Raw genomic sequence first — 13,474 nt, 5'->3', positions numbered from 1 at the left:
TCACTTTGCTTTAAGGGTCAGGCATCCGCCTCTGGCTTTATAGAGCGAAGTCAGCAGGCACAGCGTTTTGAATGGTGTTCCCATAGCGTAAGCTACTTACGCAATAGGAGAGACCTCTTGAGAGGGAACGACTCGGTTACTAACGTAACCTCGGTTCCCTGAGAGGAGGGAACGAGTATTGCGTAAGCTGCCGTGCTTGTGCTTGGTCAGTTCGCTTCAGTCGATTGAACCTAAAGAACTCTCATGACGGGGCGCCTAATATATAGCCCTAGCCACGCCCATCTTGGCGGGCTCTGAGCGCACGAGCGCGAAGCGCGCGCCCATTGGTCGCGCGTTCATAGTCGCCCCGTCATTGGTTCGAGCAAGTTGCCGCAGCACAGCAGTTGTATGCTGTGCAGCTGCAATGCGTTTTACATAAAGACTTCAATATTTCTCGAGAAACTGAGTTTTCCCCATAGCGTAAGCTACTTAAGCAATACTCCTTCCCTCCTCTCAGGGAACCGAGGTTACGTTAGTAACCGAGTCGTTTCCCCACCAGGCTTCTTATCTTAACCAGCAACACTTCCCTTCTCAATCAGCTTCATCAGAAAGATCTACAACCTGGTCTCACAGAATCACGTTGCTAAACCTACATTTTTGCAAAATGATTTACATTTTTTTTACTTATTGCGGCAGTTTCCTACGCTTGGGGCGGTACAACAACAAAGACTTTTATTCACTTTCTCACAAGTAAAAAAGCAGATTATTAGTTAATAAACATTGCTGTTTGAGGCATTAACAGGACCTTACACTTTCTCAGCTTATGAAGCACAATCAATGTAAGATCACTCATATAAATACGATCATTGTTCAGACAATCTAGTCAATTCCCTGCTTAACAGTTTATTACAGATAGTCCTGCACCAAACTCATACTATTGATTGAGCCTGAAATTGTCTTAATTAAACATTTTCTTGAAATGTCATGTTTTGGGCTCACAAGTCAAATATCTAAGCTCGTTGAACTTAATTATCTTAAAGAAAATTTAAGACTTAAAATTGTAAGTTTTAATAACTCAAATTATTGAGTACAAAATTTAGGCTATGGGGAATACTCATAATTCCTTGCGCTTGAATTTTAAATCATATTTCATTGGTCAAAGGGTACTTATGAATTCATGTAGGTTTTAACTCTTTTGTATTCTCTTGTAGTCTGTTTTCTATTTTTGCAAATAGTTGTTTTGTGTGATGTCACCATTCGAGTGATCTGTGTCCCCTTTGGTCAAGTTGGACCCTTTAACCTCTTTCTCAGTTCCCTTTCGATTCAGTTCACTCAATATTGCGACAAATGCTATGGGGAAATACTTTCCTTCTCCGACAACTAATTGAAGCCCTTTTACAATAAAGCCTATCTTGTGATTGGCAATGGTGATTAAGCCCCACCCCTTTAGGTGCGCTGTTGGCCTACATAAGCAGGTGCGAAATCACCATTTCGACATCATCTCTCGTCTTGAAAGCCCTCTCCACTTCGCTATCGAGATACACTGCAGCGAGAATACTCTTCCCTCCCCTGCAGTGTTCCAGCGAAGATTCTCTCTGCCTCCCCGTTGAAGACGCTTCTCGTGAACAAGTTCTTTGCTTCAGACGCTAGTGTTGAACAACGCAGCGCTTCAGCGAGACACCACCCGATTCCCACAGTTCGGCAGTTCGGTATTGTATCCTTTGCATATATATGTATTAATATATAAAAAAAGAGCAGGTTGCGTGCAATGCGTCTTTTTCAATATGTTGTTCTGCGAGTGTTCCGTTTGCGAGCAGCACATCCCACCATCCGATGAACACGAGAGATGCATTCCCTGGGCAGTGCTCAGGCCTTCGCAGCCCTCATGGAGCCTGCGTGGGCATGAGTCTCTGGACGCTACGCTCAAGAACCACCCTCGTTCTGAAAGACGATCCCGCCTCCAGCGCCCTCCCAGGGGATCCTGAGGGATCACATGAGGAGGCACACGGGATCTGCAACAGTTGTCGCTCCCACGCAGCATCAAATACGGGCGAGTGGTCCATGGAGGATGTTGTTCACACTTCAGTAGGACCACCAGCAATATTAATAACGGAAAACTCAACATAGCTGCACTCAAACCAGAGAACAGAATTTAGACATGTATAAAGAGTTTGTAGTTGAAAAATAGATGCATTTCTATGACCAGCCTTTTTTGTTTGAACTGAAGTCCTCAATGAAACAGAGAGATGGGGCTTAAGGTAGGTCTGTGTCCTAACCAGACGCAAAACAACAAAATAAAAGTTATCTTTTCCAAGTTATTCAGAGTTTTTGTTTTAAGCAGCTTTGATAAATTACGCAACATTCTGTTGATTGGTGTCTATATTCTATATGGTGCGATGCCATTTTTCAGATAAATCATTTGCATTTTTTGAAGCTTGAAGAGGTGGTCACCATAAACTGCCATTGTATGACATCACTGAGAATGTTAATCCTTCAGACTGTTTTCACAAAGGTCTCCTCGGGTGGAGGTCTGTCACACACACACACACACACACACAGGTTTAGAATGGAGAAGAGGTGACAGACATTCCCACTCCCTCCGCCTTTCACTCCGGTTCTGGGTATAAAAATGTATCTATTTTTTACTACAAACACTTCAGACATGTTTGTAAGTTCTGTTCTTTGGTTTGTGTTCCATGTTGTGTTTTCTGTTGTTAATATCGCTGATGGTCCTGTTGAAATGAAACAATACAAGTTTTTCACTTGGAACTCCCCACCTTACGAGGGCTGCAGCGCTCTGCTCTCATGCAATGAGCTCTAAAGCTTGCGTGCAGTCTGTCTCATGAACGCACAGAGGAGATCAAAGGTTGCTTAAGATTTTCACAAAATAATCCATTTGATTTTGGTTTGTTTCTCACAAAACCTTATATTATTCCTTGAGAACAAGACATGAGTCGCATACAACTATTTATTAGACCTCTTTTGAATATTGAATATACTTTTGAAGCTTGAAGAGGTGGTTACCATAAACTGCCATTGTATGACATCACTGAGCACAATATATTTTCACAATTTCTCCCTTTATATTAAGAAAAAGAAAGTCATATGGGGTTATAACAACAGAGGGGTGAGTAAACATTGACTGAATCTTCATTTTTGGGTGAACTATCCCTTTTATCATTTGAGTAAAGTAAATTTCTTAGGGTTTTCAGGGCAGTGCTACACTTTTTACACTTTTTACACTTTTTGATAAGTCAGCCTATATGAATGGCTATGCACATTTAACAAACTAAGAAAAGAGAAAGTCTTTTATACTTGAAGTATCTATTTCATCACTAGCATGACTGTTTTCCAACAGGTTAACCAAACACTCTATTTCTGCCAATGGCTGGTCAAAAATATAGTTACACACATTATTGGTAGAGACAATGTTACTGTGTCGGGCTGGTTATGATGTTCAAACAAACAGAGCAATGTTTTGAAAGCGCCACAGTGTTTACACGTTTGAGGGAAATTAACCTACAAACTGCTTATAGTCTCTGTGTATACCCTGGGAAAGGAAAATGTATTTTAACATAAATTTTTATAATTTTTTTAAATTGTATTTATAGCTTAAACATTGACAAAACACCTCACTTTGACCCATTTATTATTTACCATTACAACCCCTGCTTGGGTATGTTTGCATATCTTTGTGTGTTTAAAAATACATGGCAGGTTATAGTGTGTATGTGTGTGTCATTTGAAAACCAGAGAGAGGATTTATAAGGGGTGGGGGGCATTTATAAGGGGATATAATGGCTCTCCAGAGTTCCGCGAAAAGATTGAGGTCTCCCCCTAAGCCATCCATGGCCATTTTCATTTGTTCTGGAGATTTCCCCCATCACCCCATCTGCCTCTCCACCCACAAACCAATCACTTCTCCAGAGCTGACACAGCAGCAGCATGGCCTGCAGGGGGCTTTGTGTTCTAGTGTGTATGAATCTATGAGTGTGTATGAATGTCTTGAGATAAATGAGTCATCCAAGTTACTTTTTTTACCAAAAGAAAGTCTTTAATGTGCATGTGTATGTTGTGGATTTGCTTTGAGTAGAGTTTTGGTTTTTGGAAAGGGAAATAGCAGCTCAGTAGAAACCATGTTAACATGCTCTGTTTGCTTCAAATCCAGATTGATGAGGACAGAATACATTCGTCCAATCTTTTGAGTTTCAACACAACAGTTCATCCCAAAGGAAGCAAAAAACGCAATTGAGATCTGTCATTATTTTTTCAGTTATTCTCTGTTTTAGGAGGAAAATCTAAGTTGATAATAATTTAGCACTCCATTAAGTCTCATCAGCAAAGAAAGTCCCCTGAGATTAGCAGCAATGACCATTTATTACAGTAAAACAAACTCTGTTTCTCTCTCTCCAGATAAAGTAGATGATGAATTGGAGATGACGATGGTCTGTCACCGGCCGGAGGGTCTTGAGCAGCTCGAAGCACAGACGAATTTCACCAAGCAAGAGCTACAAGTCCTTTATAGAGGCTTCAAAAATGTACGCTTTCCCTTCATCTCTGCCCATTTTTCTCCATCCATCCTTCCTATCCCTCCCATAGCCTCTGCTTTCCTCAGATGTCTTTTGGCATGTTTTGGAATCTTTTAAGAAGCTGATGTGTTTATGTAATATAGCCTTATGCCTCAATATCCTCCCTTATTAATCATTGTCTCTCATTTGCATATACAGTCCCTGTGGTTCTGTTTGCTGTGTCTCATCTGTCTTTAAAACTCTGTAAAAACTTATCGTTTCTCTCTACATTATCCAGCATGTCACGAATCACTACATACTGGCCTGCAGCAATAGTCAGCTAGTCATATTTCACAATACCAGCATTCAGATGCTGTATTAGACACACACACACGCACACACACACACACACAAACAGTCATGCTCAGCAACACACCCACACAGCAGCTCATATTTGTTTCTTCAAAAAGCCATTTCAAAACCTGTGTATAGCATTCTAAGGCAGTGAATGTCAACCATTTTTATGTACTAGATCTTCAAGGATGGTTTTGGCTTTCAGAACAGAATATGCTTGTTGATATCATTAATGCCTTTGTAGTATTGCAAGCATTTAATTATGTACAGGATATGAATTATAGATATCTTTGTTTAATTTTCACAAGTTAAAATGCTTGAAATTAGCAATGTAATTACTACTAGTGAAAGCACTCATTTTTTAAATCAATAAGTAGGTTTGCTCTAGTAAAAACATCCCTACTTGATATAAAAAATGATATAAATGATATAACACAAAGATGCCTGTTGTTGATATCTGAAATGCAATTTCAATTAGTAAAAGATGTCATTTTTTTTATCTGTAACTACATTTTCAGTATTACGTAGAATTTCACAATGATCTGTCATTCATTTATGTTCAAAATGCAATTAAAGATATCTGTAATATAAAAAATGTTAATAGTTAAAAATTAAATTATTTATTAGAATTTTTTTTTTAATAATGGTTCTAACTATTATATTTATTATATCTGTAATTTATTTTTAAAAAGTTACCTATTTATTTTTTACTAGTAGCCCATAAATTATAATATATATATATATATATATATATATATATATATATATATATATTTACACACACTGGTGAGAGATTTTTCTGGAAATTGGTACTTTAATTCACCAAAGTGGCATTCAACTGATCGCAAAGTATGGTCAGGACATTACTGATGTTAAAAACAGACACAAACACAATGTTAAGAATGAACCAAATAGCTTTCAGCAGTGTTTTATATAATGGCAAGTGAAAGCTATTTGGTTCGTTCTTAACATTGTGATTGTGTTTGTTTTTGAGTTGCCACAATATGCAATAGAGTGGCATATCTTAAGGTGAATATTAGGTCAAAAATGGCAAAAAAGAAACCGCTTTCCCTAGAAACTCGTTAGTCAATAATTGTTTTGAGGAACGAAGGTTATATAATGCTTGAAATTGCCAAAGATTTCATAAAATGTGTACACTACAGTCTTCATTGACAATGACTGGCTCTAACAAGGACAGAAAGAGATGTGGAAGACCAGATGTACAACTAAACAAGAGGATACGTACATCAGAGTCTCTAGTTTGATAAATAGTTTGACAGCTTCATTGAATTCTACCCGCTCAACACCAGTTTCATGTACAACAGTAAAGAGAAGACTCAGGGTTGCAGGCCTTATGGAAAGAATTGCAAAGAAAAGCCACTTTTGAAACAGAAAAACAAAAAGAAAAGGTTTAGAGTGAGCAAAGAAACACAGATATTGGACAACAGATAATTGGAAAAGAGTGTTATGGATCTTAAACCCATTTAACTTTTGTGGGATCAGCTAGACTGTAAGGAGTGTGAGAAGTACCCGACAAGACAGCCACATCTATGGCAAGTGCTACAGGAAGTGTGGGGTGAAATGTCACCTGATATTTGGACAAACTGACAGCTAGAATGTCAAGGATCATTTTGATGAGAACACTTTGAAGTATTTATTTTATTTTATTTTTTGTAATAGTAATTTTTCTTGTTATTAATGTGCTGACTATACATTGTGATGAGTTGAATGCCACTTTGGTGAATAATAGTACCAATTTCATTCCATAAGAGCAAAATCTGTACATTATTTCAAAATCAGTATTTACTGATATTAAATTAGTGTAAATCAGTATTTACACTATATTACTAGTACAAATATCTATTCCTAATATCAACAAATGATGTAAAGCAAGTAAAAATGCACATTTTGTTATAAGGAATTTGGTTATAATTTCAGATATCTATAACGTGACTAACTAGTAAGAAAGCATTTTAAGATCTGAATTACTCATCAATATATTGATATCAGAAATTCCTTTTCTGATATCTGAAATACTAAATCTAACATGTGGAAATAAATTGACAAATATAAAAAATTAGCATGTTTACTAGTTGTAATTCAATTGTTGATAACAGAGATGGACATTTGTACTAAAATCAAAGAAATTACTGATATGAAATATTACAACTTTTACTAGTGGAAAATCTATTTTTGATTAGAAAAAAAATCTAGTGATAAATAATTATAAAATATAATATATTTGCTAAATAAATAATTAAATCTGAATAAATTGCATTTTCACTTGTAGTAATTCCATTACTGTTATGAAGAATAAACATTTAACTAGAAAAGATCTAATTATAGATATACAACCCCAATTCCAAAAACAATTGGGACAGTATGCAAAATGCTAATAAAAACAAAAATGAGTGATTTGTAATTTATAATCACACTTTGCTATATTGAATGCTCTACAACTAAACATTAAATTACATTTTACTCTGTGAATTACGTTGTTTTTTTTGTTTTGTTTTTTTTAAATGTACAGTCATTTCAAATCAGATGATTGCAACATGGTCCAAAAATGTTGGGACAGTCGAATGTTTACCACTGTGAAACATCACCATTTCTTCTAATAACACTTATTGAGCATTTGGGCACTGAAGTGTAATGAGCATTTTAAAAATTGTAATTTTCCCCTATTCATTCATTATGTAGGTCTTTAGCTGCACAATAATACAGGGTCTTCTTAACGGATTGTGTGCTTAATAATGCGCCGCACATTCTCAATTGGAAACGGGTCAGGACTGCAGGCAGGCCAATCAAGCACCCGCACTCTCTGCTTACACAGCCATGCACTTGTAATCTGGAGAAAAAACACATTTGTGTTTTTCAAAAACTTTTTGAAATGTGGACTCTTCGGGCCAAAAAAAAAAAAAAGACAGTTCCACTGTTCTACTTTCCATCTAAGATGAGACCGAGCCCAGAGAAGTCAGCAGCGCTTCTTGACAGTGTTAATGTACGGCTTCTGCTTTGCACAGTAAAGTCTTAACTTGCATCTGTGGATGCAGCGGTGAGTGGTGTAGACTAACAAAGCTTTACTCATGTTATCCCAAGCCCATGTTCATGATATCCATTACAGATGAAGTTTTTAAGACAGTGATGTCTGAGGGATCAGAGATCACGCACATTCAGAAGTGGTTTTCGTCTTGCCCTTTAAGCTCAGAGATTTGACCAGATTCCTTGAATCTTTTAACTATATTGTGCTCTGTAGAGGGTGAAATGTCCAAAATCCTCGCAATTAGTCTTTGGGGAACATTGTTTTCAAAGTGCTGGAATATTTACTGAAGCATCTGTTGGCAAATTGACAAGTCTAGAACGGTCTTTGCTCTTGAAGGACTAGGCTGTCTTTGGAGGCTCCTCATACAGAATACAGTACTCTGATACAATTGCCTCACCTGTTCAGTCTCTCCTGTTTCACATTGCCTTATTTCAATTAGTCAAATTGTTATTAGTCTTAAATTGCCCGTCTCAGATTTTTTGGAGCGTGTTGCAATCATCTGACTCAAAATAACAGTAAAACTAAAAACTATAAAATTAATAAGTAAAACATATTATGTGTAGTTGTGTTGCTTTCAATATAGGTGAAAATAATTTATAAATCACTCCTTTTTGTTTTTATTAGCATTTTTCAAACTGTCATAACTTTTTTGGAATTGGGGTTGTAATTCGTGTCCTGCACATGATTAAATGTCAAAAGCGCTTATGATATTGTAGGAAACAAATGTAACAAATATGATTCGCAGTTGACTCGTCCAGTTGTACAGCTAAGCATGTTGCCTGCTTTAGCTTGCCCACCAATTGTTCAACAACATCTTTGCTCATACCTTCCGTATTTTTTTTTCATGTCAAAATATATTTAAAAAAAATAATGCATATTATACTCATCAAATATTTAATATATTTTAAATTATTATTCTGTGGACCCCCCCTGTAATTATGTTGTGGACCACTAAGGGCCCACAGAGCCCTAGTTGAGAAACACTGCTCAGCACAATCCCGAATCAGTCTCAGGCCAATAATATAATCACTTTTTCCCCCAGGAGTGTCCAAGTGGAGTGGTGAATGAGGAGACCTTTAAACACATTTACGCACAGTTTTTTCCACATGGCGGTATGTTACTTTAATTTGACCTCATTAAATCCTTGTGTTTACATGCTTCAATGTGTGTTGGGTGTAACCTGTTTAAAATGAGATACTGTAGTCTCATTACTTTGCAGTCAAAAGTAATATAACACATTATATTTTAATTTCTATTGATTTTCAATTAAGTTAATGCTTAGGTTATACATTTCTTAAATAGTATTGATATGTAGAATACATGAATTAGCCTATGTTCACACATACATATTTTTTCATTACTGTGACATCTGAAGGGCGTGCACCCCCTAATAAGTCATTGTAAAGAAGAAACATGTATTGTGTAAGTGTATGACTTGCATGCGGCAGTGAACAAGAAATATAGATGTTATTTTGAATTTGTTAAGCAAAAAAAAAGTTCTGTAAAGTGTTTTAGAACATAAAGTAATGAATTTTGTAATTTTATAAATTTTTCAATAAAGCAATTAGTAAAGTAATCTAATTACAATTTTATGAAAGTAATTACTAATGGGTATCCTCTACATATTAGTAGAGATACATAGTATCAGATATACAAAGTGTCTTATGTTGTTGTTGTCACTGCTGTGCTTCTTCCAGATGCCAGCACGTATGCACATTATCTCTTCAATGCATTTGACACCAGAAATGATGGATTAATAAAGTTTGAGGTAGGAAAGTACAGCTTATGTTGAATCATGGCATAGTATTAGAATAGATATGTTTATTACTTTGCACACAGGGTTAACCTTCTTGCTTTCTCTCAGGACTTTGTGATGGGATTATCTACCCTATTGCGGGGGACGGTCAGAGATAAACTTGAGTGGACATTTCATCTCTATGACATTAACAAAGATGGATTTATCAACAAGGAGGTGTGTGTGGCACATTTGTTGGTTAAAAAGCAAACAAATAACTGACTGAACAAGCTTGTACGTAAATGTAATTGGTTATTTAATACAAACGTTACAATGTATTGCCTTACTAGTTATGTGCTATTGTAAAAGTGTGGAACAGGGCGAAAACTAAGCGTTTATGAAGTGATAATCTGCCGTTTTATTCGTGATTTGTATGAAACTGTTGTATTTGTACTCCTATAGTGTTAATTTCACCAGAAAAATGCTGCGGTGTGTACATGGAGCCACGTGAAAATGTTTTAGCAAAAATGTTGGGATAGTAATGTGATTCTTTATTCACGTTTCTCACAGGAAATGACGGAGATAGTTAGAGCCATTTATGACATGATGGGGAAGTACACTTATCCGGCTTTAAAAGGAGATGTACCAAAGCAACACGTGGATGCTTTCTTTGAGGTCAGTCATTATTAAAGAAAATGAGCAATTCTCAATGTGGGATTTGTAAAGTTAAGTATAAGAACAACCTAAATGAATGTTCACTCTCCTACAGAAAATGGACAAAAACAAAGATGGAGTTGTAACATTAGAGGAGTTCGTCCTTGCCTGTCAGGAAGTAAGTTTGCATACAGTATGTTCAGATTAATATGTTTTTTTCCTTATAGTCTCATGCGTAAACATCAACATAAGCTGCTATGTGCGCATATAATGTGATCCAGATGCATTGAAAAGATTACACTGTCTCAGTGTGGTCAAACTGAAGAACTGCATGTTTGTAATTATGCTCACTTAAGTCTTTTTTTCCCAGGATGAAAATATGATGAGATCCATGCAGCTCTTTGAAAATGTGATGTAAATAAGATGAACTAGCAGAAGAAAAGAACGAAACAGAAAGTGGGAAAAGAGAACAATAGGGAGTTTATGTTAATATATATTTGCCATATTTCACTGAAGTGAGTTCTTGAGGACTGTGGTGGTCAATAGCCATGAATGGATGCATGAGAGTCTGTAGTCTTTCTTTTTCGCTCTCTATTCAAACCTTGTAAAATATGTATTATTCTCCCTTGTGAATGCTGGTGGTTTCAAAAGTTACCAGCCAAAACTCCTCGATCCAGCTAGCCTTTCAGATCTTCAAGCTGATCCCCAAGACTGCATATGTTTGAAAGGCAATGTCTGATGTGTGACTACTGGGGTGGCCATGATCAGGACCCTCCCTCCGTTTGAAAGAGAATGCCATTCTCAGGCTTTTTTGTTTTGTTTTGCTTGACACTAGAGCTCAGGACTTTACGTTTGGTGTACTGGAACTGCATCCAGGAGATCTACAGCCTCCTTTGCTTGCTTTCTTGCCAAACAAGCTTGCATGATAAAAACCAGCAGATATTTCTTTATGAGTTGAATATAAAGTTGGCCTTACGATCTTTAGGTTGACTTTCTTAATGTGTATATACATTTCATGGTTTATTTATCTATGACAAGGGTTGTGTGGGATACTTGTGGGATGTTGATTTTGTGGCTTGTGTTGTCAAGATTTAACAATGTAGTTTGTGGGTATTTAATGTCTCTAGTCCGCCTGCTTATGTCTGTTTCAATACCTGCCAAACCATTTTTGCCCACCAGAACATAGTGAATAAGCTGTAAGGTCAAAGGGGGGTGTGTGTGTGCAACTATGTACTGTATGTGAATATTGGGAGTATTTAAGAGGCTACAAAATCACTACTGTATATAGACCTAGTAAATGACAAACCAGACCTGTCTCTACCCCAATACCTTTCAATACCTTCAAGAAGGGCACAAAGGAAACGCAAGAAAAATTACATATAATATTAAAATTATTATTTATTTTGATTACAAGTGTCCAGTTCAAGCAAGAGAAGTATAAGCTATGGAAATACTTGCTAGTATGGTGCCACATGAAGAAATGTCCAATGAGGCAAATACAAACTGTGAAAAATAAATATCAGAAATATATCCTGTGCAATCTCAGTCAAAATGTATTAAAAGATATTTGTGGAATAAACATGCATCTAAGTTTGCCGTGTTTGTTTTTTATGATTATAATTATGATTAATATGAATATTATTGTAGTGTTGAATAATAATTAATTATTATATCTTTACTAACAACATCTAAATGTGTTTATATCTTTTCAATATTGTCTTTTATTATTGTAAATTGTCATATAAATCTGTACAACACTGTAGATAGATAGACAGATAGATAGATATCTTTTGAAATTAGAATAGAGAGAAAAGTTAATATTACATAGGCAATTCTATCTATATTTATATATTTAAATGACACCCAAAATACTAGTACATTTTCACATGGAGCTGTTTTATTGGCTCTACTGGAGGACCGTCCCAGTTTGATCAAGAGAATGGGAGTATCAAGTATTAGAAGTAGAAGGTGAAGTAGCAGTTACTGACAAAGGGAACTTAAATAAGGAAGAAGCAGGAGAGAAAAAACAGAGAAAATATTTTAAAATACTGGAAAGGAGTGGGGAAATTTAGAGCTTTAAGTAAATCAGCCAATGCTCTTACATCACCAGGTAAGGATCAAATAGGGTACTTGATGCTGATACATCTTAAGGATATATAATAGACTATATAATAGAGTATGGGAGGAAGGTAGGCTTCCAAAAGCATATAAAGAAGCTATAATAATTCCTATTAGGAAGCCTGGGAAGGATCCATCTAAGCCCACTAATTATACGCTGAAAGCCCTTACATCGAACATGTGTACAATTATGGAAAGGATGGTCACAGAAAGGTTAACATATTCTTTAGAAAAGAGGACTAATAACAAAATACCAGAGTGGATTTAGAAAGGGAAGAGGAACAATGGATCACATTGTGTGTCTGACTCTGGAAAAAGAAATTAGAAAAGAAGATAAATAAAGAATCAGTTAGCGGTATTTATTGATGTTGAAATGCATATGACATGATGTGGAAATGATGAATATAGGAGGAAGATGTTTCAAGTGGATAAAGGATTTTATGGTAAATAGGAATATTCAGGTATGGGTAGGAAATTAAGTATCAACTAGACATGAAATAGAAAATGGGACTCCACAAGGAAGTATAAGTCCATTAATGTTTTGTATAATGATTAATTATGTGTTTTCCCAAGTTCAATCAGATAGGAAGGTCTCTTTAGGCAGATGAAAATGGGAAGGAACATTCTGCATATAAATAGAAGAAGCTATAATAATAAAGGTAGAAAAATGGGCATATGAATGGAGATTTAAATTTTTCTCAGTAGAAAAGACAAATACAGTAGTTTTCACAAGGAAAATAATTCTCCCAGAAATTAACCTAAAAATGTATGAAAGAACATTGGACAGGGTGAAAGTGTTTATATTCTTAACATGGGCAGATCATATTAATAAAATTGTTGGAACATTTCAGAAAGTAATAAACATCATGAGGAGCTGAAGTGGAGTGGAATGGGGGGCAAACTTCTCATTCAAAACTATATATGTGACAATGATTAGATCTGTGATTGATTATGGAAGTATAGTATATGGGTCAGTGTCAAAAACTTCATTGGAAAAATAAATGAGGTACACGCTCAAGCTCTAAGGCAGTGCAGTGGAGCAGTAAAAACAACATCCATATCAGCAATGCAAGTTCTTACAGA

General features: G+C 36.0%; 1 protein-coding gene across 3 annotated transcripts in view; it reads left to right on the top strand.

Annotated features, from left to right (window-relative positions):
* Window positions 1-11,852, top strand: part of LOC127637120 (Kv channel-interacting protein 1-like) — a 70,853-nt gene extending 59,001 nt beyond the window's left edge. For all 3 annotated transcript variants that reach the window (XM_052118036.1, XM_052118038.1, XM_052118037.1), the window contains exons 2-8: window positions 4,393-4,517; window positions 8,927-8,996; window positions 9,582-9,652; window positions 9,749-9,856; window positions 10,190-10,294; window positions 10,389-10,451; window positions 10,644-11,852. In XM_052118036.1, coding sequence (XP_051973996.1) covers window positions 4,393-4,517; window positions 8,927-8,996; window positions 9,582-9,652; window positions 9,749-9,856; window positions 10,190-10,294; window positions 10,389-10,451; window positions 10,644-10,691 — 590 coding nt within the window. In that variant the 3' untranslated portion in view covers window positions 10,692-11,852. The remainder of the gene's footprint in view (window positions 1-4,392; window positions 4,518-8,926; window positions 8,997-9,581; window positions 9,653-9,748; window positions 9,857-10,189; window positions 10,295-10,388; window positions 10,452-10,643) is intronic.
* Window positions 11,853-13,474: the final 1,622 nt, after the last annotated feature.

This window comes from Xyrauchen texanus, chromosome 44 (assembly GCF_025860055.1).
Source record: "Xyrauchen texanus isolate HMW12.3.18 chromosome 44, RBS_HiC_50CHRs, whole genome shotgun sequence".
Taxonomy (NCBI): Eukaryota; Metazoa; Chordata; class Actinopteri; order Cypriniformes; family Catostomidae; genus Xyrauchen; species Xyrauchen texanus.
Note: the sequence above shows the minus strand (reverse complement) of the source record. Positions and strands in the feature narration are given on the sequence as shown.